The sequence below is a fragment of the Dipteris shenzhenensis genome, chromosome 30, assembly GCF_047967505.1.
Source record: "Dipteris shenzhenensis isolate YYH24624 ecotype China chromosome 30, Dip_SZ_1.0, whole genome shotgun sequence".
Classification (NCBI taxonomy): domain Eukaryota; kingdom Viridiplantae; phylum Streptophyta; class Polypodiopsida; order Gleicheniales; family Dipteridaceae; genus Dipteris; species Dipteris shenzhenensis.
This window is the reverse complement of record NC_141625.1, coordinates 619,034-642,401: the sequence shown is the minus strand read 5'-3', so window position 1 is coordinate 642,401 and position 23,368 is coordinate 619,034. Positions and strand designations below refer to the sequence as shown.

At 47.4% G+C, this 23,368-nt stretch overlaps 1 protein-coding gene across 1 annotated transcript in view; it reads right to left on the bottom strand.

The window, feature by feature from the left end:
- Window positions 1–1,923: 1,923 nt before the first annotated feature.
- LOC147881586 (uncharacterized) overlaps window positions 1,924–23,368 on the bottom strand; it is a 215,165-nt gene continuing 193,720 nt past the window's right edge. The window contains exons 7-9 of the mRNA XM_087401208.1: window positions 2,752–3,102; window positions 2,138–2,467; window positions 1,924–1,997 (exon numbers count right to left, since the gene is read on the bottom strand). Of these exons, the coding sequence (XP_087257334.1) occupies window positions 1,924–1,997; window positions 2,138–2,467; window positions 2,752–3,102 (755 nt within the window). The remainder of the gene's footprint in view (window positions 1,998–2,137; window positions 2,468–2,751; window positions 3,103–23,368) is intronic.

The following is a 23,368-nucleotide window of genomic DNA, read 5'->3' as shown; positions in this document are numbered from 1 at the left end:
TGCGATAAGAGGTAGAGGAAAATTGGTCAAGGATGGGTTTCACCTCCTTGAGGCTAGTCTGAGGTCTCGAATCCTCCTGGTCTAGCAAAAAACTCAAAGGGACTACACATGTCAAGATTTGACCACTTTTACTTGGGTTGTCGATAGAGGAGGTCAACTTTCATCCTATCAGCAGGTACCACAAAATCTGACCCCACCACCTTGTCGTTCTTGGTAGGAACAACATCATCTACTAGAGTCATGATATCAGACTCTATGTACCTAGATGATGAGATTTTGTGGATATTTGGAAGAGTCAATACTTCACCGCCAAAATATACTCCATAGGCCCCAATTTGAACAATTCACCTTACAAATGATCTCTGCTATCAAGTAGTGATAGAGAGGAGAGAGGCAATCTTATTTAAAAGGTGGTGAGATGCAGATTGGCCACTCTTCAGAGAGAGGATGAGAAGCACCTTGTAGAACATTGGATACATGAGGATTATGGCTGCGTGTCAAGAGCAACATCATCTTTTTGACTAGAGATCAACACGCTTCTAGATAGTGGACACCGGTGGATGGAGAAAAATTAACTGATAGATAGTTCTATCATACCTTGATCATAGAGACTCCAATCGGTAAAAACCGACGTCTTTTTGCAAAGAGGATGATGAGCTCTTCAAGGCTAGATACAAAGTGTACTCGTTTGGAACCTTGAATTGGGGAAACGTGTGGATGTTTTGTGAGGCTAAGCCAAAGACTGGCGAGCTCTTGGCTGAAAAAGTCAGCTACCGGTGATTGCGATAAGGTTGGTGGTCACTTGGTAATATCAATGGGTTGCTCTATGACATAGATTTTAAGGGCTGCAAAACAAGGGTACACGGTCTAGAAGTCACATCAAGATGGAGTGTGCATGATTTGATCCGAAACCTTGCTACAAGTGAAGGAAAATGACAAGTAATTTTGGCTGATTCATGACCTGGAATCTTACACTTGGTATTAGATCTTTAACTCAACAAGTACAAGGTACCATATCATAGCCAAAAGAAGTCAAGGAACGGCCTCATGCCTCCCATAAATTTGTATCGCCCTCCACAAGCTTTTGCCAGAATAACTCCCAGCTCAGGTCTGTTCTAGGACATCTGTTGCCTGGACATCCGTTGCCTCAGCCTTGAAGAGCTCAAGATGTCTTTCGCTATTGGTTGGAGAAATATCTCAATTGGAGTTCGGACGCAAAAGCCACACCTCTATGAAGATCCCTTCCTAGGGTGCTCTCTGTGCGCATGCAATGCCGTGGTCTCCACCCCCTACATGTAGCCTATGCCCTCCCCATCTTATTTGTGCCCTCAGAACCAAATCCCTGCTTTCCTTTGTGTGCGCTTCCATGCATGCATCTTGCACCCTAATTTATTGCCTGTGCTTCCAAGAGAATGACACTCAAATCTATCTGCTTATAGGCAGGTACATCCATAAGTTACAATAGCCCTCTCTATCAAGATGCTATAGGGGTGTCACTCTTGACACACTTAAGAGCTAGACATTGATAACAACAATTTAATAGTTGGGAGATGGTTCTCATGATTCGTTTCCCAAAGAATGTAACATATGTAGGACCAATGTGAGAGTCCTCGTGTAAAAATGCACACTTTTTTTGCATTAAACATCCGGAATATTATCTTTCAAAACTGCCACCAATTCCCAAAAACCTCTTCCAATATTCAATGATATATGCCGCAAGTTGAAATGACAAATCCAATGATATCTAGTAAACAGCCGCACTTAGGACATTTTGTGATACAGAAAATAAACAACTAAGAAAGGTAATACAACTTTACACATGCATCTGTGAATTCGCCAGCTTTTTCATTTGTGGACTACAGTCCCATTCCAATATCTCTCGTTGTAAAATTTGGTGCTCAAGAAGTCTTTGTCCAACAGATTTCAAGAAAATTTTAAATTATGTATAATATTCTGAAACTGAGGATCATACACGATGGGAAGGAAGAGAACAAGAACTGAGACACAGAAGAAAATTTGACTTTTCATGTTACAACTCCAATTTTTATTTCTTTTAAATGATAGAATCAAGTTCCATAGTCATCTATGAAGTGTCTAAATAAAGATTCTGTTAGAAAAAATAAATAGAGAAAAGTACCTGCAGTTATAAAGACTGCACTAGGGGAATTATAAGCTGCAGTACCATTTATTTCTACGGAAATAACATAACGTCCGGCTTGCAGGCATGAAAAAGAGGAATAAATGTGTCCAAAAGCTTCTTTTGGTGCAGAATCTCCGCCACCACACTGAGGACGGATACGATAATACCGGGAATAGGTATAACGAAAGCCGAGATATCGAATTAAAGGTTTTGCATCTATCAACTTCATGGCAGAATCTCGTACCATTGTATCCGCAATAAGGGGGACTGTCACTGGACTCACAGTCACTTTGTCTTTCCATGATAACCAATAATTCTTAATGTTATCTGGATAAAGAGTTATACGATTAGACAGAAAGACCTATCTCCTTTGGCCATAATTTGATTAGACAGTCACATTGTCTTTCAATGATAACCAATAATTCTTAATGTTATCTGGATAAAGAATTATAAGAATAACATGCCTTAATATGTTCAGAAGTATCCTTATCATCACAAGTTTTTAATGCATGCACAACACTCAATACTCTTATGGATGCAACTCTTACATTACTGGAACTCAGCTGCAAAGCAATGAGATTCATAAACTCAGGAATTTCAACCTCAGGTACCTGCGTGCTTAATAAAGGAAAGAGGTGATCCTGGTAGTTCCACTGATTGATACGCAACATGGAATAGCCACATTCTTGGCTCAATATAGGCCATACTCATTATAAACAATGCATGTCCAGAAAGACTGTCAGGTCTTCGAATGCAGCCGAATTCTACGACTTCGCCATTGCTGAAGTATTGATCTTCCAAAGTTACACTCACTTTTAGCAATTCTTTTGGGACCATAGACGCATTCACCATATTGTTGTAGGCATCCATTAGTATCACGTCAAATGTTACATATGAACTTGCCACCAAATATTCAGTGCTTTTCAACCAGACTCCTTTACAGTCTAGTGCAGAGATAGGTCCTGAGTGAAAGATTCAAGTATCTTATTTAGTAGATATAGAAAAAAAGAAAGAAAACCAAAACTTCATTTTTCATGCGACAGAAGTTTCTCACTACTTTATAACCCTACTTTACAACCCTATTTTCAAATATATGGTATTTGCAATCTTGTGATTAACATTCAACCAATCTTGTAGTTTCTAAAAACAAAATAAAGCAAGAGGTCTCTTGACAAAATGAATGTCATCCATTATTATTAAGCACCCTTGTCTATCTTGAACATCATTACCTTAAGCTCCTACAATCATAATTCTTTCACCCAATGCCCACACCCTTCAAATATGCCATCAACACCCTTAGCTATACTGTCTGAGGAGTGCTTCTGGATATGCAAGCACTCTTCAAGGTATAGCTCTGCACCTGAACCTACCTCCCTTCAGATCTATTTGCCCCCTTTGCTCTTCTGATTTTGCTCCTGTCCATCCTGTTTTGGGCATTCCTCCAGCTGCTTCTCACAGGTCATTTTTGGACTGGGGTTCTTTCTTCCACCTTGTGTGCAAAGTCGCCCCCCTTCAACTCATTTTTTGAGCTTCACCCAGACAGTTTCTTGGATGGACTGCCTTCAACCACCTGCCACTAAGCTCGATTTCAAACCTGCAGCTCTGCTCGACCCAGTGTTGGGTTGAGCATCTGTCTTCTTCTACCCTTCCCCTTTCCGTCTGTCTCTTCCCTCTTGCGAGCCCTAGAGCTCGTTTTTGAGCACCCCTTGGGCTGAGGGTAGACCTCGCACTGGACCCGCATCCTTCTTCCATTTTTGAGCCCCCATGGACTGCATAATGCCCCTCTAAGGGCCGTTTCTCCTTCAACTCAGTTCACAATCTCTCCACCCCCCTTCTCTCTTTGCCTCCCTTTTAACCTTCCCTTCCCTTCTTCTCTTGCCTTTTGTCCTCTCTTCTTCTTCCCCTTTCTTCTTCCTGCTAGGAGGTGGTCGTTTGTTTGACAAGGGGTTTTATGATCCAAAAGGTGACCATTTCGCTGGCCAAAGGGGCTCTCATGGCAATGCCCTTGATACCCTCAGCCATACAGATCTCCCTCTCCCCTAAGGACAAACAAAAGGTGTAGAAAGCTGTCCAAAACATTTAGGATCGAGCATTGGTGGGGGGCATTGTTGGCCTTAACCCCACACAATGACAAGTTTGAGATTGGGCCCATGCAAGGAAGGAGCTCATAGAGGTCACATATACAAAAATGGCATTTTTCGCCTCCAGCTCACCCAAACACCGCTTATGCACTAGTGGCTCTTGGTCCACATTTGGTCTTCTTCATTCATGATTACCATGATTTAACAGTGGATGATTCCCGGTTTTTCCCATACTCAGCATCTTCGGGGCTGCTGTTTGTATGAAGTCTTTCAAGCATTAATAGAAGGTTCTTTTCTTTGAAAAAAAAAAACAGTGGATGATATGGAGTCAATGCATCAACCACTAAGATACCTAATTACGCTTCATGCCCTAGGCCTCCCCAATCTATCAAGCTATTTTGTTCTCCATTGGGGCCTGTTTCATTGCTATTCTAGAGACCCTCGATTTCAGCCTCAGCATTCTTTGACGATAGAGTCGTGATGGTGCAATTGATTTTTTATGGCTGCGACACCCTTCCCTTGGATTTGCTATTGGAGACCTTGGACAGAGGAGTCTTTCATCAATGAATTGATGTTTCAAGCCTACTAGGTTAGTGCCTACGCTATAGGCGGATAAACTTTTTGGGTAAGACCACACTTTGTGAGCACATGATCTCGCAACCCCAGGCCTATTCGAATTGCTAGCTCGACAAGGGGGAGGACTCAACCTACCCCTAAGATTGCCCCATCAGAGGAGATTTGGACAAGATGGAGGGGATTTGAACTAGAGTGGAGGGCAAGAGGAAAGAGAATGGAAAAGAATGTCTAAGGATGAGAACTTAGGCTAAGAACACCTCATAGAACGAGCAGATGGTTGAGGATCCTTGCAAGTGCCTGGCCTCTCGAAGTTCTTTGACCTCCCATGGAGGGCAAGAAAAGAGGAAGAGAGTGGCAGATAATGTTAGATGATATGATTAACATAAGCTTGGTATAATGAGCAGAGGTTGAGGCTCCTCGTGAGCCCCTTTGACCTCATGTTGTGCACATACTAGACAGACCTTGGTCACATCAGACATTGGTCACACAGACCTTGGTCACACCTGGGTGACACATTGTTCACACCTTGGTCATTAGAGCAACACGTCAAGGATGGTTAGGCCTTAGTCACGCCTTGGTCACACTTGGGTCACAACTTGTTCACATCTTGGTCACTAAAGCAACACGTCAAGGATGGTCAGTCAGACTTTGGTCACACCTTGTTCACATCTTGGTCACTGGAGCAACATGCCAGGGATGGACACCTGGATCACACTTTGTTCACATCTTGGTCACTGGAGCAACATGTCAAGAATGGATAGATGTTGGTCACACCTTGGTCAAACGTTGGGCACAGGACTAGAGCAGGAGCTTGGTCACCTTGGTCATAGGATAGATCGACCTTCGCCACATGTGCACATGGAGCAGTACATATCGGGACAGGTCGACAAAATGCTAAGATGGATTGGAGCAGTCACAGTCACATGGCATGCCAACAATGGTTGGTTGTCCACGCAAGCACATATGCACATGGGAAATTGTGTCATTGGTCCAGCTCGCCACCAACTATTGTCAGATGCATATGGAGTAGACAGAGAGCTGCACATGGAGTACTTAAGTCACCGACTTAGAGGAGGTTGGTCAATGGCACAAGCCATCAACAGGCATTGCGGCGTAATGGCTAAGGAGACAGGAAGACAACCACTAGGAAGCAGGGAAGGGGATTTCCAACCAAGAGGAGCCAATGAAGGTGCTTGTGCAGAGGAGGTGAGGGGGGGAGATTCGGGCATTCCAACGGAGGAGCATTATTGTATTGGCTCGTCAAGTGTGAGTGGAGAGAGAGAGTTTCACTAAAAAAGTAAGTGGAGAGAGAGAGGCTGGAGTCACGAACTCTCCTGGTGCATCTCCATTTGGTTTATCTGCTATTGGTCATTTTTATCTTATATGCTAGGCTCCCTTCCCTCTCTGTTCATAGCTTCAACACCCCTTCATTGTGTGTTCCCCTCCCTTCATCTTCCTTTACTTAATACAAATGACTGTGAGTTCAGCCTTATCCACATTGAGGGATGGCTTTTGTGAGTGTGTGTTTCACTTTCATGCTTATCATTGGCAGTTCTCTTTCCGTACACGTTCCGTGCTGAGTCTGCACCATCACAGGTACCACAGTCATTTTCACAATTGGTCGATTGCACTAATGTTCACAAGGGAGACATGAGTGGTTTTGCCTCAATATTTGATGTGATACACACGCCTTGCATCAATTCGACCTCCAATAACACTGGAACCTCCCCGCAGACAGTTTATGGGGTAAGACACTATTGGTGTTAGTAGCAAGAGTGAAGTAGTATCCTACAGTCCTAGAGGAGAGAGGTCTTATGCCGAGTCGTTTAGATACCCTTGAAGGAGCTAGTGAGAGATACTTAAGGATCTCCTAATAGTGGATCAGAAAGATTCCGAAAGGCACATGCCATCACTAACTCTAAGAGTGGCCCGCCTTCAGGCAACCAATCTATGCCTTCAAGGTATTAGGTGGTGGTTAAGAGTGTCACCAAAGATCTTCAATCAAGTTCTGTGGATGAGGGAAGCACCCCTAGCCGATAGAATGGAGAAAAGAGGATTTAAAAGAGGAGGCAGTTGTGGAGGAGGAGCGTTGGGATCTTGGGGATTGGCCTATTCAGGGAGAACAATTGGCCTACGTTGAAGACTCACCGTTTCAAGATGAAAACTTTGATGTCGCAGCCCCAAAGGGTGGTGAAAGCTTGATGTACTTGTTGGATCAAGTTGGATCAGAAGAGGAAGAAGCTGCCATTGGATTGGATGGGAGCCTTGGGCTCCTTATCGGTCAACATGGTGGAGTTATGTCCCATAGAGGATTCTGAAGCCCCATCTTGGTAAGGATGGTGCAAGAAGTAATCCAAGAAGCATCTACTACAATTGATTTACCTGAAATAGTTTATGGAAGAATGCCTTTTGGTCTTTGCAATAATCCCCACATGTCTCGTAGAATGGCGACTACAAGTATCGGACAAGGCGGTGGTGTGGTCAGCCAAGTGACCCCCCATGTTCATCCCTTGTTTACCCCTTGTTCAACCCCCCATGTCTTGTTCACTCCTTGTTCAACCCTTGTCATCCTTGGTTCACCCTTGGTCACTCCTCTATCACCCCTTGTTCATCCCTTGCTCACCCATGTGTCCACCCTTTGTCACCTCTTTGTCACCCCTTGTTCACCCTCTTGTCATCCCCCCTTGGTCACCTCCTTGACCACCCTTTGTCACCCCTTGTCACCCCTTGTCACTTCCTTGACCACCCTTCATCACCCCTTTGTCTCCCATTCTTGACCCTCTTGTCACCACCCGTTGTTCACCCTCTTGTCATCCCTCATTCACCCCCTTATCACCCCTTGTTCACCCTCTTGTCAGCCCTCTGTCATCCCTTGGTCACCCTTTGTTCACCCCTTTGTCACCCCCTTTTCCACCCTCTATCATCCCCTTGTCAACCCTTGTCACTCCTTTGTCACCCCCTTTCAATCCTTTGCTACCTCCTTGACCACTCTCTGTTAGCCCCTTGTCACATCTCTGTTTCCCTCTTGTCACCCCTTGTCACCTCTTTGTCACCCCCTTGTCCACCCTTTGTCATCCCCTCATCACCCCTTGCTATTTTTGTCCACCCTCACTATTCTCGGCCACCACTCCCTTTTGGCTTCCCCTTGGCAGCATCTCGCCCCTTCTCACTACTTGCTCCAGCAAATTCACCTCTATTGGCCCTTGGATTGCAACCTATGTGCTCCACGTGCTCCTCTTGTGGTGACATGCCAAATCTGGCTCTTGGATTGCAGCCTATGTGCTCCTCTTGGTGACGTGCCAAATCTGGCTGTGTTGGCCATCAGATTGCAGCCCACATGCCTTCTCTTGGTATCCCATTGAAATCTGCCCCCCCCCCCCCCCCCTTGTAGCGCATCAGCCCCCTGCCCCTCCTTGCACACCACCTCCTTGCAGCCCACTTTGCCATGCAGCACCTCTTCTCAACCCCTTTGCTGCGCATCAAATCCCCTCAGCCTCTCCTTGCTGCGCACCATCTCCTACAGCCCCGCTTTGCTGTGCATCATAAATCAGCCTCTCCTTGCTGCTCACCTCCTCGTGGGCATCCTCCGTTGTTGGGCATCATCTCTGCAGCCTCTCCTTGCTTCACTTCATCTCTCCTCAATCCTTGCTGTGCCTCAGCCCTTTGCCTCAGTTCTTGACACTCCTCAGGCATTTCTAAGCCATCAACCTCCTCCTATCATTTCCTCCTTTGGCCCTCCTCAATGACCTCCTCCTCTTGCGCACCACCTTCTCCAGTTCTCCTTGCTGGCCCTTCCTGGTGCGTTCTCTCCACGTCCCAAACTCTTACATGCGACCTCCCTTTTCATTTCCAATGTGCCCCTTGTTTCATTTGTGATAACTTCCCCCTCACCTTCTCTTGCGAAGCTCCCCCCCTTCCACCAAATTTCCCAGACTAATTCTCCCTAGACTACCTCTTCATCGGCTTGTCCTATTTTCACTTACTTGGGTTCCACATTCACTAGGACGGTGAATGATAGTGGCGGGGGATACTGTTGTACACATACTAGAAAACCTTGGTCACACTTTGGTCAAACCTCGGTCAAACCTTGGTCACACCTTGGTCATACTTTTGTTCACATCTTGGTCACTGGAGCAACATGTCAAGGATGGTTAGGTCTCGGTCCCACCTGTAGGAACAAAGTGGAGACAAGTTGTGAATACAAGTGAGCAAGAGTGCACACACAAGAAAGCTCAAATAGAAATGTTCAAATGAAACAATACAAGTACTTGGTATATATAGTACCCAAGTACTACTGGTCAACCATAGGGTTGACTTTATGCCTACAACACCATATCTTTGTAATGTCTTACAAATTCCCCCTCAAAGATATGGTTGAAAGTACCCTGGAAACGTCTCAGGTGTACCCTGCGGTACCTAAAGTACCATGGTTGCACAAATTCATCTAGATGGATATGCAACCTATGGGAGTACATGAAAACAATGTCATTGTGAATCACTTCACAAACCCCCTTGACATTGTGAGAATGTCTCTGATCCTCAAGCCATGTCGATGTCGTAAGAAAAGATCTGTTGACAGGGCTTTGGTAAAGATATCCGCCACATTGTCCTAAAAGACAGGATTGTTGGCTATGGCAATGCAACTTTGGCTGTCACAGAAGATAGAGTTCTCTTCGCCATCCTGTGCATGATGCAAGTCATGCAAAAGCTTCCTTAACCACATTAACTCCGTAGTGGCTGAATTTGCAGCTTTGTACTTTGCTTCCCTGGAGGAAAGAGAGACTCGCTCTTGCTTCTTACTGAGCCATGAGATACAGGATGAACCCAATGAGAAGCAATAGCCAGTAGTGGACCGTCTATCGTCAATGTCCCCTGACCAATCGGAGTCGGTAAAACCACTCAGCTCTAGATCACAATCTGACGCATAATGCAAGCCAAGAGACACAGTGCCATGGACATATCTGAGAACCCTCTTTGCTGCATTCCAATGTGTGATCGTGCAACAATGCATGAACTGGCTCAAAAGCCCTGTGGCGTAGGCAATATCAGGCCGTGTGGAGCATAGATATATCAAACTGCAACCAACTGCCTATACAAACTGCCATCAAACTTTTCAGCAACATCATGCTTACTCAGCTTGAGTCCCTTTTCCAATGGAGTAGTCACAGACTTACAGTTCTCCATTTTAAATTTCTGCAACAAACCCTTCGAATACTTTGTCTCTGACATAGAAATCCCATCATGGGTCTGCCAAAACTCAATGCCAAGACAATAATGCAATAGGCCCAAATCTGTCATGTCAAAGTTGTGACATAAAGCGGACTGCACTGCTGTAATTTGCTGCAAATTACTGCCAGTGAGTATGATGTCATCCACATATAGTACCAACATGACCAATTCTGATTTTTGCTGTAGAACATATAGATTTGGCATGGTATGAGTGTTTACGAAGCCCTGGGACATAAAAAACTTATGTATCTTCTGATACCACGCACGAGGTGCTTGCTTCAGCCCATATAGAGCTTTTCTGAGCTTACATACCTTGTGCTCTTGTCCCTTCACCTCAAAACCTTGGGGCTGATGTACATAGACCTCCTCTTCAAGATCTCCATTGAGGAAAGCAGTCTTGACATCCATCTGGTACACTGACCAACCATAAAACGCAACAAGAGAGATGACAAAACGAATGGTGGTCATCTTGGCAACTGGAGCAAAAGTCTCCTCATAATCTATCCCCTCCTCTTGTGCGTACCTCTTGGCAACCAAACGGGCTTTGTATTTCTCAACTGTGCCATCTGAATGGTATTTCACCTTATAAATCCATTTCGTGCCAACCGAGGTGTATACGCGTACGGACGTTTTTCCCGTACTCCATCCGTACGTCATTCTGTACGAGTTTTTTTTTTTGGGAGTTCGTTTTCATGTTTTGTGTGTGTGTTGGGGGGGGGGGGGGGGGAGGGGGGGGGTTGTTGTGGGTTTTTTGTGGGGGGGAAGGTGATCGATTTTGTGCCTGGCCAAAACCTTGGAAAACACTTTTTTTAGCACTATTCTAATCCGTACTCCGTACACTGTTGGCCGACTTTGGCTGTGGTTGGCCTCAAGTATGGTCTCAAGGAGGATGAGGAGGAGGAGGAGGATGGCATTGATGCAGATGATGATGAGGATGAGGATGAGCAAGAGAATGAGGATGAGGATGCAGCTTGAGACTTGAGCCTCATCGCTTGTGAATTGTGATGCATTTCCATTTTCAGTTTTATTTCCGGGATGTGGCAGCCTTTTCTTATACGATGTTTTGCCTTTGTAGTAACTACTTCCAAGTTTCTACTACCTACTACCTTTGATCATAATGTTTGGTGTAGTATTGATCTATCATTGACACTATGTATCAAAATCCAGATTCCAGATGACTCTAGTCTTTGGAGGTTGGACTCTTTGAACTTTCATGAATCATGATTCATGACTTTAATATTAATACAAGTTTGAAGTTTGAAGTTTGAAGTTGAAAGTTTTGTAGCTCTATGTCAATGTAATGTGTACAATGTATATTTTTCTAAACGTTTTTGCGTAAAATTAGAGTCACGTATGTTTCAGCCCTACGGGCTGAACCATACTCCAATCATACTTCCATACTCGTTTGACGGGTAACATATGGAAAAAACTATGGTGCCAACCACATTTTCCCCAGTAGGCGCATTAACCAAGTCCCGTGTGGCATTCTTCTCAATGAATTTAATCTCAGCTTCCATAGCTTTCTGCCATGCCGGATTATGTTGAGCATCCTTGAAGCTCTGAGGCTCATTTTTAGCTTCCATCACTGAGGTCATCAAAACAAAATTGACCTTTTTCTGATTTTTCTGAGTGCTAGCCCTGGTTTTCCCCAAAATGGGCTGATCCTTAGCATTTTGAATGGTCAACCTTGCCCAATGTGGAATAAATTTCTCTTCTGTACCACTCGGGGCTGCATCAACATCTTTAGTGGCCTCACGACGTTGATAATGCCTCCAAACATGAGGCTGTCTATTCTCAATAATTGGCTACAAATCTGAAACATTTGAGGGAGAGCCATCCTCAACATGTGGCAGGCCATCTGAACTATGAGAAGTAGAAGGGGAAGCATCAAGAGACTCCATCTCATCATCCTTAAACCGGATGATGTCCAAAGGGGTGTTTCGTATGGTGGCAAGTCTGCACTAGCAGGCTGCATGCACTCATTCTCAGCAAAGAGAACATCTCTGCTGATTATTACCTTCCTGGTAGCGGGATTATAAAGCCTAAATTCCCTACTCTCAGTGCTATACCCCACGAAAATGCATTTGACACTCTTGTAATCAAGCTTTGTCCGATGTGCATCAGGAACCAAAGCATATGTCACCGAGCCAAAAACTCTGAAATGACTAACCTTTGGCTTAAATCCATACAAAGCCTCAAATGGAGTCACATTAACCAAAGCTTTGGTAGGGCATCTGTTCTGAATATAAGTGGCTGTCACAACTACTTCTCCCCAAAAAGCCTTTGAGACTCTCTTGAATTTCAGCATGCATCTCGTCATCTCCATAAGAGTACGATTCTTCCTCTCAGATCGTGGATTATGCTGTGGTATGTAAGGGCATGTTAAGTGATGGTTTTTTTTTTTTCCCCCAAAAAGAGACTTCTATTAAGTATTAAAGAAAACCGTTAGAGCAAGCTCCATACGGGAATACGAGATACACCATGCAATGCATGAAAAGCTCAAGAGCCAAAAAGAAAGGATTGGGGCTGATAGTGCCATCTCAATCCGGTAGCAACCTCGGAGAAAAAGGGAGAACCCCTCCAAACTTGAAGAAGTACAGTCCTCCTAGAAGAAGCTGCCCGTGAAGGGCCCTACATGTTAGCCCATATGGCTATCAAAGTGTGAACCGTGTCACTCCAAATACCTGTGAACACCTGTGGTGGGTGTATCTAGGTGCCATCCAAGGCCTCTGTGCATCTGGCTCTCCAAATGTGCCAAGAGGAAATGCTAGCCAAAATCTCCCAAGAGATGTCCACTGAAACATGTGAAGCTGTGAAAGAAATGTGGTACCTCCTGAAGAGAGCAAGGCTCTATCACTTGTCGGTGGATCGAGAGTGCCCAAGAAGAAGGCTCGCCCTCATAAAACACTTGGGGCCCAGTAAGGGATAACCATGCGACCGAGCCCCAAGTTATGAAGAAAGGGGAAGTATGAAAAATGCTGAGTATCTGAGCAACTCCTTTCCAAACAATCCTCGCTTGATTGTAGTCCCAAAGGCAATGTCGCACTGACTCCTCTACAAAATGACAACGAGGGCAAGTGGGATCAGCCCAAATCGTGATCTCCACAGGTTCACTGTAATCCCTCCATGAATTTCTCCAAAAGAAAAGAGTGATCTTTCTATTTCTGAGGGATTTCCATAGCCTCCTCCAGAAATTCCTATGCAAATCTGCGGTGATGAAGAAGCTATCCCAATGGGGGGCTCTGGAGGGAACCCAACCTCTACAGCTCAGCTGAAATGCTCAGCTGAAATCTCCTAGCATTACCAACCATGAAACGAAATAAGGGAATCCCCCTCTCTCGGTGCCCATGATCTATCCACTCCCACTCTCCCGGGTCCCACTTCAAGCACCTGATAGGTGCACCTCCATATAACCACAACCTCCAGGATCCTAGGGCCAAGGGTAGAGGGTCGGGGTCCAAGTACCACTGCAAGCCCGCTCCGTGGTCCACGAAACCAGCAATCTTGATAGGCTGAAAGGCAACCTCTAGAAGAATAGCATCCGTGGATCTAGAGAGTATACCTCCATCCACAACGTCAAAGACCAGAGCATCTTCCCCGAGACCTCGAAGAGCGATCACCTGTAGAGGAACTACTGTCCTCGAAAAAGCTTCCATCCAAGTGGTGGAAGTAATAGGCATCTCAACTTTCCATTCCACCGGGATGGCTGCATCTATCTGCTGAATCCTACGTGCTACCCCTCTGAGGTGACTCACGGAATGTAGCCTCTGATCCTCAGGTAACATGATAAAATCCTTCCAAGTGCCTATTGTGTAGGCACGGCCTCTCTCCCATCCAGACCACTGCATATAATGGGAAGTGCCCACAGGTCTGCCATGCTCATCAAGTATACTAGCATTCCAAATGATAGGTTGCCTATCAATCTCTTCAATGGTAGAGGGCGGAACCCTTCGAAGAGTGTTCCTGAAGCTCCCCCAAGCTTTTAGGATGGTAGTCATGAGAGGAGAGGCAGGAGACCTGAGAGGGGCGGAAGTAAAAATCCAGCGAGGGCTGTCCACCCAATCATCTCCTAAGGTAGGTGTGCAAGCCTAAATGTGTCCAAAAAAGAAATCCTTCCAAGGTTCCTGCCCAGGCATGAGTCCCATCACCACCACCTTACAAAGCAATGCCCTGCATTGCAAGTCCGGGTCAATGAAGTTAAGGCCCCCTTCCCATGTAGGGAGAATAATGGTCTCCCAGGCTACCCTTGCTGCAACATCTGCCGTGCCATCAAGTCCACTCCATAAAAAATTCCTGACTGGTCTAATTAGATGAGTGATGCAATCCCTAGACTGGCACCAGCAAGAACACACAAACCAGGCGGTGGCCAAGATAACCCGGTTCACTACCACAACTCTAGAGGCAAGGTCGAGTTTGGATGAGCTCCAAAAAAGGAGCTTTTTCCTTATACTTTCTAGTACTGGGGCAAATTGCTGTGTTGGAGAGATGCCCAATCCTACTTGGCATCCCAAATATCTAACAGGAACACCCCTTTGAATCCAAGAAAAGCCAATGTCAACTCCCCAGCCTGGAGTGTCCTCATCACTGATCCAAAAGCCAAAGGATTTATGCCAATTAATGTGTGTACCTGTAGCTGAGCAAAAAATATCTAAGGTTGTCTGGAAAAAATCAAGTGACTGCGAAGAGGCCTCAATAAAAAGAGCAGTGTCATCAGCCAACTGATAGTCGAGAAGCTCCTGCTCCTGTCTCAAGGGCAATCTCAACCCATAAAGCTCAACCTGAGATCTAAGGAAGATACTCATAGCTTCTGCCACAAAGAGAAAGAGAAAGGGGGCTAAAGGGCATCCCTGACGAACTGATCTGGAAATCTGAAACCTATCACCCCTTACCCCTCCAATCAAAACCTGGTTGTGGGCTGATCTGTAAAGGGAGGCCACCCCTCTAATCCATGCATCTGAAAATCCAAACCGTAGAAGAGTGTCCTCAAGAAAACCCCAATCTACTCTGTTATAGGCTTTCTAAAAGTCCCGGAGTAGAACTGCCAGCCTCTGCCCGCTCTGCATAGCCCATTCTCTGGCTTCCCAAAAGGAAAAAATATAATCAAATATGCTCCTGCCATGCACAAAGCCTGTTTGAGTATCATGGATGAGGTTTGGAAGAAGGAGCTGTAACCGGATGCTGATCGCCTTGGCCAGGATTTTGTACAGAGTGCCCAAAAGAGTGATGGGTCTCCAATGGGATACAAAATTCCTGTTGCCACCTTTCGGGATAAGGTGTATGAGTCCCTCGGTCAGTGAGTCAGGAATCTCACCCGAGTCCCAAATGCCCTATAGGGCTGAATTAATATGATCACCTATCATATCCCAAAAGGTTGTAAAAAAAGGAGTAAGACCATCGAAACTAGGGCATTTGCCCTTATGAAGGGCAAAGAGAGCACTCTTGAACTCTGTGTTGGTAAAGCATGCATCAAGTGAGCATATCATCTCTGGTGTGACCAACACAGGTAAACTCTGCCAAATCTCATCTCTAGCCATATCTCTGGCCTGTGTGTCAGGATCTATGAAAAGAAGGGAGGCATAGAAAGCTGTCGGACGGTATCCGGATGAGACTGCAAAACGCCGTCAGAGTCAATAAGCTGCCTGACACTCTCTCTACTATGTATGGGACCAAGTGTAGAGAAAAAGTGTTTATTGACTCTCCCTCCCATCTGTATCCAAAAGGACTCCCGTGCATATGGAAGGCATACTCTGCTCTCTGATCAAGCAATGTCTGCAAGAGAGCCGTTGCCGTAGCAAGGCACTCCTGTACCCAAGCATCAGATGGTCGTTTCTGCTCCTCCCTCTGCAAGGCTGCCAACTGCTGGCGGATACCAATCTCCTGCCTGAGTGTCTCACCTCGCCGAGCACTAGCAACGGAGTGATAAAAGTCGCTGATACTGGAAAGTGTTGTGGCCACATGTGAAGGACCAGCCACCCCCCCTGCATATGAGAAACTCAAATCTCCAAGATTGCCTCTGTGAGGGTCTCATCTGTGTATAAGGCATCGGGGATCTTGATACTGTGAGACTGTCCTCTCAGATGGGGCTCTGAGATGGACAAAACAACTGGAAAATGGTCGGAAGTGAAAACACCAGGTGAAATGCAAACTGTCCCCCCTCTATCAAGAGCCCAGTCATCCACATAGAATCTATCAATACGGGCATGGATAGGCATATGCACCCTATGGTTCGACCATGAAAACAAAAGTGACTGAGACTGAACATGAAATGCATCATCTAACCAAACATCTTTGCCATTCAATCTGAACAAGAAGGCATCCCAAGCTGCTCTCTCGAGGGAATGAATACCACCTTCTCTGCCTCCTTGCTTATCAGAAGGTGCCTCAAACATGTTGAATTCACCTCCAATAATCCACGAATCTGCAATGTCAGCCCATGAGAGCAACTCTTTCCAAATCAGAACACGGTCCCCTCTGTTGTTCAGAGTATAGAGGTTGAGAAAACCAACCTTATGTCCATCAATCAGAAGTAAAACCCATTGGCCCTGGAGGGGGTTATGGTAGCGTGTCCAATGATCAGAGGGAGAATAGAATCTGAAACTGATATGCATGTACCTCCTCTGGCTCCCAAGGCAGGAAGCCAAAAAGTTCAGCCAAAAAGCAGCTTACCTGTCTCTGACATCCAGTTTGTGTTCCTAAAGAAAAAGCATGTCTAGGGAACCACCTGAAACACTTGGATGGAGCTGATTCCTGATCAGCTGTCTGCGACGGCGATGAGGGATGCTGCCCAATCCCTATATATTCCAACTGGCTATCCTCATCGGCGGGAGGAAGCGGGTTGGAATACCTTACCCGACCTGGTGGCAGAAAAAGAACCCTCCACCGGAGCTGGCCTCCTACCATACACACGAGGTCCAAGGGGAGGAAAGTCCACAGGTGAGAGAGAGAAAGATCTCTCAAAAGGGATGCCGATAGTTGGCTCTCCGAAAGTGGAAGGTACAAAACCATCATCTGGGAGGTCAAAGAGGTCCTCTAGAGCGGAAAAGGAGTTCCGCTGAGCCAGTCTTGGGGAGGGGGTACGAAGGATTCCCACTGAAGCAGGGAGAGAATGTAAGACCCCCTTCCTTCTATCCACAGAGGGAGGGACCTGTACTGAGTCCTGATCAAGAAATGCTGCGGATGAGGTGCCAACAACTTTGGCTGCTGAGGAAGGTACAACCTGATCCTGGGGTGGAGTCAAACAAGGCTCTTGAACACTAGTCTCCTCCCGAGGCTCCAAGGGGGTAACCTCTGAAGCGGTGGATATGTGATCTAAAGTAGAGGGCCTAACCGTGTCCGACCGTGGGCGAGAGGTGGTGCAAGGTGCAGGAGGGGGTTGAGTAGCCCTAGAAGGGGGGGGGAGCCCGTGTCTGAGGCGGTGCCTGTGAAGCGGTAGGTCCTGCTCTTGCTCTCTATCGTAAGCTAGTACGAGCTGGTTGCTTTGTGGGCCTCTTTTTCTTCTTTGGGCAATCTCTGGCGAAGTGCCCTGAGGATCTGCAAATCCTGCACTAGTCCTGCCGACCTGCAACCTCAAATCTCTGGCAAAAGAAGGACCCATCGGGTCGCTGTAGCATGATGTGGTCATCTGAAATATTAGGATCCTAGACAATGACCCTAACCCTGGGTACCCTATCCATCCTAACCGCTCGGCAGTCGAAGAGGGCTCGCCATGAAGAGGGGGGATCTCTGCTACCACACCAAACCTCTCGCCAATAACTGCAAGAAGCCGGTGATAAACTCAGGGGAGACCAAGGAACCTGATGAAAACAGAAATTCCCTGCTTGTCCTCTTCAACTGGGTCAAAGCCCAGTTGAAAGGGAAACAAAAAAATCCTCTTGTAGCCTAGAAATAGAAACCCGGTCTGTAGCAGGTCTCTCGTGACGTTCGGGGAATCCAGGCACACCTGAAAGAAACCTCGTCCCAACAAACGAACATCCTTAAGGTGGGGGGCGAGCTCCTGGGGAAGTGTTGCAAGCATCCAACAATCTCTAGCTTGTGACCTGGAGGGGTGGGAGCCATGGATACGTGCGAAGAGAGTCCTGGAACACTCATGCTCCAAATCCTTTTCCAACTGCTGTAGCTCGTCTTTTGAAAAAGTGACGGTTCTTGTGGCCGGTGTGGGCGGTAACGGATTGACTCAGTGGGAACCCATTTGTCAATTGAGGTGGAAAAGGCCGATTCAAACACAAGAAAGAACTCCACCCACTTTCCTGAAGCCCAGGAGACTGTTACCTTATCACACGACCACCTGTCGACAGGCGTTGACCACATGACGACATCTGTTGACCACATGTTGACCATGTGTCAACACAAGTTAGCCACGCGATCACACGGGTTCATCCAGGAGTACTGTCCGAGGCTGTCAACCATAGGTCGACACATGTTAACCACAGGTCGACACATGTCAACCACAGGTCGACACAGGTCAACCACAGGCCGACACAGGTTAACCAGGAGTACCGTGTCCAAAGTGATCTCATCAAGAGCTGCGCACATGGAGAGTGAGCTTAGCACATGGAGCAATCAGGAGTATTTATATTACACAGTGGTTCAGTGATACAGTGGTGCAGTGGTGCGGTGAACCAGCTCACCTGCACATGGAGAATTTACACCATCGGGCTGGCGAGTCAGGGAGTCAGAAAGTCGCCGAAGCCATCAAGAGGTGCGGTGAACCAGCTCACCTGCACATGGAGAATTTATACCATCAGGTTGGCAAGTCAGGGAGTCAGGAAGTCGCCGAAGCCATCAAGAGAGCCAGCGGCGCAACGGCTATCCTCAACAGCTAAGGAGATAAGAGGATGACCAATGGGAAGAAAGAGGGGGAATTCTCAGCGAAGAAGGGACCCTCCAAGGCGGGGGATGAGGATGAAGGAGAAGGGAGAGAGAAGAGGAGGCATTCGCATTCGGCATTCGGCATTCGAGAGGGGAGCGAAAGGGAGGAGAGTGAGGAGAGATAGAGGCTAGAGCTACGAGCTCGCCAAGGAGAGAATGTGGAGAGACTTGTGTGCACCTTTTGTCTACTATGGGGATAGACCTGTGTATTCTGCTGATTTGCGACTTGTGTATTCTTGTGACTTGCGACTTGTGACCTGGGGACACGTCCAGTGATATGTACATTGGCCAACTCGGTCACTTTCTCATCTCGCTTGTCTCTTCCGGATATGGGGATTGTTCACCAGTGTAGGATTTTCTTATTTTGCTTATGTTGTGGAGTTCACCGGTGATTGTCATTTAGCATAGTGCACTCGTACGACGTCGTTGTCCACTGCAGTATAGCATACGACACTCGCACACTACTGCACGGTGCGCTCTGCACGATCCATTGCATTAGAGCATTGCAAAACTCATGCTTCTCACGCCAGTGGCCACGCCAGTGGCCTTTGGCCTCCGGTAACACTTCCGGAAGGATAGGAACCCCTCCCCCCCCAAACAGAGACCCCTAATAGAGAGTAGGGTACTCTAGATGAGGGGAGAGAGTGAAAGGAAGGAGGGAGAGAGAGGATGAGCAGAGGATAGGGGGGGCAGCAAGAGGAGAGGAGGGAGAGGAGAGGAGGGGGGTATAGAGGAGAGGAGTGGAGAGGGCGGGGGGAGAAGGAGAGGAGGGGAGGATAGAGGAGAGGAGGGGTGGAGGAGAGGGGGGGAGCAGCAGGTAGGAGGGAGGGGAGGGGAGAAGCAGCGGCGCGGGGAGGAGGCAGCGCGCAGGGGGGGGCTGCAACAGCGATGGAGGGGAGTAGGGGGGGGAGTCGGGGGGAGCAGAAGAAGCAAGGAGGGGAGGGAGAAGCAGTAGGTAGGAGGGAGGGGAGGGGAGTGGCAGCACGCGGGGAGGAGGCAGCATGCAGGGGGGGGCTGCAGCAGCGAGGGAGGGGAGCAGGGGGGAAGGTGGAGGGAGCAGCAGGTAGGAGGGAGGGGAGAGGAGAGGCAGCGCGCAGGGAGGAGGCAGCGCGCAGGGGGGAGCTGCAGCAGCGAGGGAGGGGAGTAGGGGGGAGCAGAAGGTAGGGGGGAGGGGAGGGAGGAGGGGAGGGAGGGGAGAAGGAAGGAGGGCAGCAGGAGCAGCGGGGAGCAGCAGCAGTCCCTCTGCAGGTCATTTCAAACGTCAAGTGATGTTTTTTTTTTTTTTTTCTTCCATGAAAAAGACTTCTATTAAGTAAGAACAAAAACCCGCGAGAGCAAGCTCAAGGCGGAATACATCATGAAATCATGAGGATAAATAAAAAGCCCCTCAGAGTGAGGTGGAAAGAAGCCAAGGCTGAGGCTGAAAGTGCCATCTCAACCCTGTAGTAGATTCAGAGAAGAAAGGAGAATCCTTCCATTCCCTGAAGAAAGAAGCCCTCCTAGCTGAGGCTGCACGGGAGTCCCCCTGCATACACGTCCAAACGGCCATCAGAGTGTGTACGATGTCTGTCCAGATACTAGCCAATGTGTGCGAGGGATGAACCTGAGTACCCTCCATAGCCTCTGTGCATCTGGCTCTCCAGATATGCCAGGCTGCTATGCTCGCTAGAATCTCCCAAGAAGTATCCACAGAGGCATGTACAGCTGTAAAAGGACGGTGTGGTACCACATCCAACGAACAGAACTCAACCCGATGACGTCGAACCGAAATGGCTCGAGAGGAGTCAACTCCCTCATAGAAAACCTGAGGTCCTGTAAGAGAAAGCCAAGCCACCGAGCCCCAAGTCATAAAAAGTGGGGAATGGGCAAAGTGACTGAAGATCCTGGCTATCCCCATCCAAATCAATCTCGCCTGTCTGCAATCCCATAAGCAATGCTGAATAGACTCCAAAGCAGAAAGGCAACGAGGGCAAGTAGGGTCGGCTCTAAATCTGGACCTCCAAAGGTTCACTGCAATCCCTCCATGGATAGAAAGCCAAAAGAAGATAGTGATCTTTCTATTCCTGTGGGATTTCCAGAGCCTCCTCCAGAAGTACCTCTGCTGATCCACAGTAATACCAAAAGTCTCCCAATGAGGAACTCTGGAGGGTCTCCAACCTCTACTACTGAGCTGAAATCTCCTGGCATTACTGACCGTGTAACGAAAGAAGGGGATGCTCTTCTCTCGATGCCCCGCGTCAATCCACTCCCACTCTCCGGGGTCCCACTATAAATACCTGATGGGAACTCCTCCATAGAGCCGGAGCCTCCAAGACCCGGTGGAGAGTAGCTGGGGGTCAGGGTCTAAGAACCACTCTGAATCTGATCCCTGCATCAAAAGACCTACAACCCTGATAGGCTGAAAAGCAGACTCAAGCAAGATGTCCTCTGTGGACCTGAGCAATCTGCCACCATCCTGGACACTAAAAACCAAAGTATCCTCCTGTGCATCTCGAAAAGCTAAGACCTGAAGCGGAACCCCGCCTCTCGAGAAAGTACCTGCCCAAGTGGAGAAAGTGAGTGGCATATCATCTGTGTCTATCCAAGCCTCTGGAAGGGCTGCCTCAATCTGCAAGATCCTCCCTGCACTCCCTCTGAGATGTCCTGTCAACCTTGATTTGGTTTCCTCTGGAAGCCTACGGAAAGCTTTCCAAGATCCCAAAGAAGAAGCAGGTCCCCTCTCCCACCTGGCCCACTGCATGTAGAGTGAGGCACCCAGTGGCCTGCCAAGATCATCTAAAATACTGTCGTTCCACATGATGGGCTGCCTATCAATCTCTTCCCGGGAGGAAGGAGGAATCCTCCGAAGAGAGCTTTTGAAACTGGCCCAAGCTTTCAGAATGGCAACCATGAGAGGGGACGAAGGTGACCTGAGGTGTGCTGTGGTGAAGATCCATCTAACACTGTTCATCCAGTCTTCTCCTGAGGAAGGTGTGCACCTCTGTATGCTGCTGATAAGAAAGTCCTTCCACGGTTCCTGTCCTGGCATAAGTCCTCGCACCACCATCTTGCAAAGTAAAGCTCTGCACTGTAAATCTGGATCAATAATATTGAGACCCCCATCTTGTGTAGGGAGGATGAGGGTCTCCCAAGCCACCCTGGCTAAGGCATCTGCTGTGCCATCAAGCCCACTCCAGAGAAAGTTCCTGATCGGTCTTCTGAGCTGAATGATGCAGTCCCTAGAACGGCACCAACATGAACATATAAACCAGGCTGTGGCCAAGAGGACCTGGTTAACCACCACAAGTCTAGAGGCAAGATCCAGCTTGGCTGAGCTCCAAAAGAGAAGCTTCCTTCTGATGCTCTCCAACACGGGAGCAAACTGCTGCATGGTAGAAATACCCAAGCCGACCTGGCAGCCCAAATACCTGATAGGCACACCCCTCTGAACCCAAGTGAACCCTATGTCAAGCCCCCAAACTGGAGTGTCCTCATCATTGATCCAAAAGCCATTGGATTTATGCCAATTTATCTGCGCCCCTGCCGCCAAGCAAAATAAATCCAATGCTGTCCTAAAAGAAGTGAGCGTCTGTGGAGAGGCATCCAAATAAAACGCTGTGTCATCAGCCAACTCACTGTCAAGTAGCTCCTCTTCTCTTCTGATGGGAAGTCTCAGCCCAAAGATGTCAGCTTGAGATCTAACATAGATACTCATAGCTTCGGCCACGAATAAAAAAAGGAAAGGAGCAAGGGGGCATCCCTGACAGACTGATCTCAAAATCTGAAATCTCTCACCCCTTACCCCACCAATAAGTACCTGGCTATGGGCTGATCTGTACAAAGAGGAAACACCTCTGATCCAAACATCAGTGAATCCAAAGCGAAGAAGGGTGCCCTCCAAAAAACTCCAATCTACTCTGTCATAAGCTTTTTCAAAATCCAAGAGTAGAATGGCAAGATTCTCGCCACTCTGCATGGCCCACTCTGAAGCTTCCCAGAAAGAAAAAATGTTATCCAAAATACTTCTGCCATGCACAAAACCCGTCTGAGTGTCATGAATAAGATCAGGGAGAAGTGGCTGCAATCGGAGGCTGATAGCCTTGGCCAGAATCTTGTAACAAGTCCCCAGAAGTGTGATAGGCCTCCACTGGGACAATAAATTTCTGCTACCTCCTTTTGGGATAAGGTGGATGAGACCCTCTGTAAGCGACCCAGGCATCTCGCCAGAGTCCCAAATGGCCTGCATGGCTGAAGTAATATAGTCTCCAATCATATCCCAAAATGCAATGAAAAAAGACGGGGTGAGGCCATCTAAACCTGGGCACTTGCCCTTGTGAAGGGCTGAAAGAGCAGTCCTGAACTCTGTGTTGGTGAAAGGTGCGTCGAGTAGAACATGCATATCCGGATTCACCAACACAGGGATACTCTGCCAAATAGCCTGTCTAGCATCCTCTCTATCGTGTGTCTCAGGATCAGCAATAAGAAGGGTGGCATA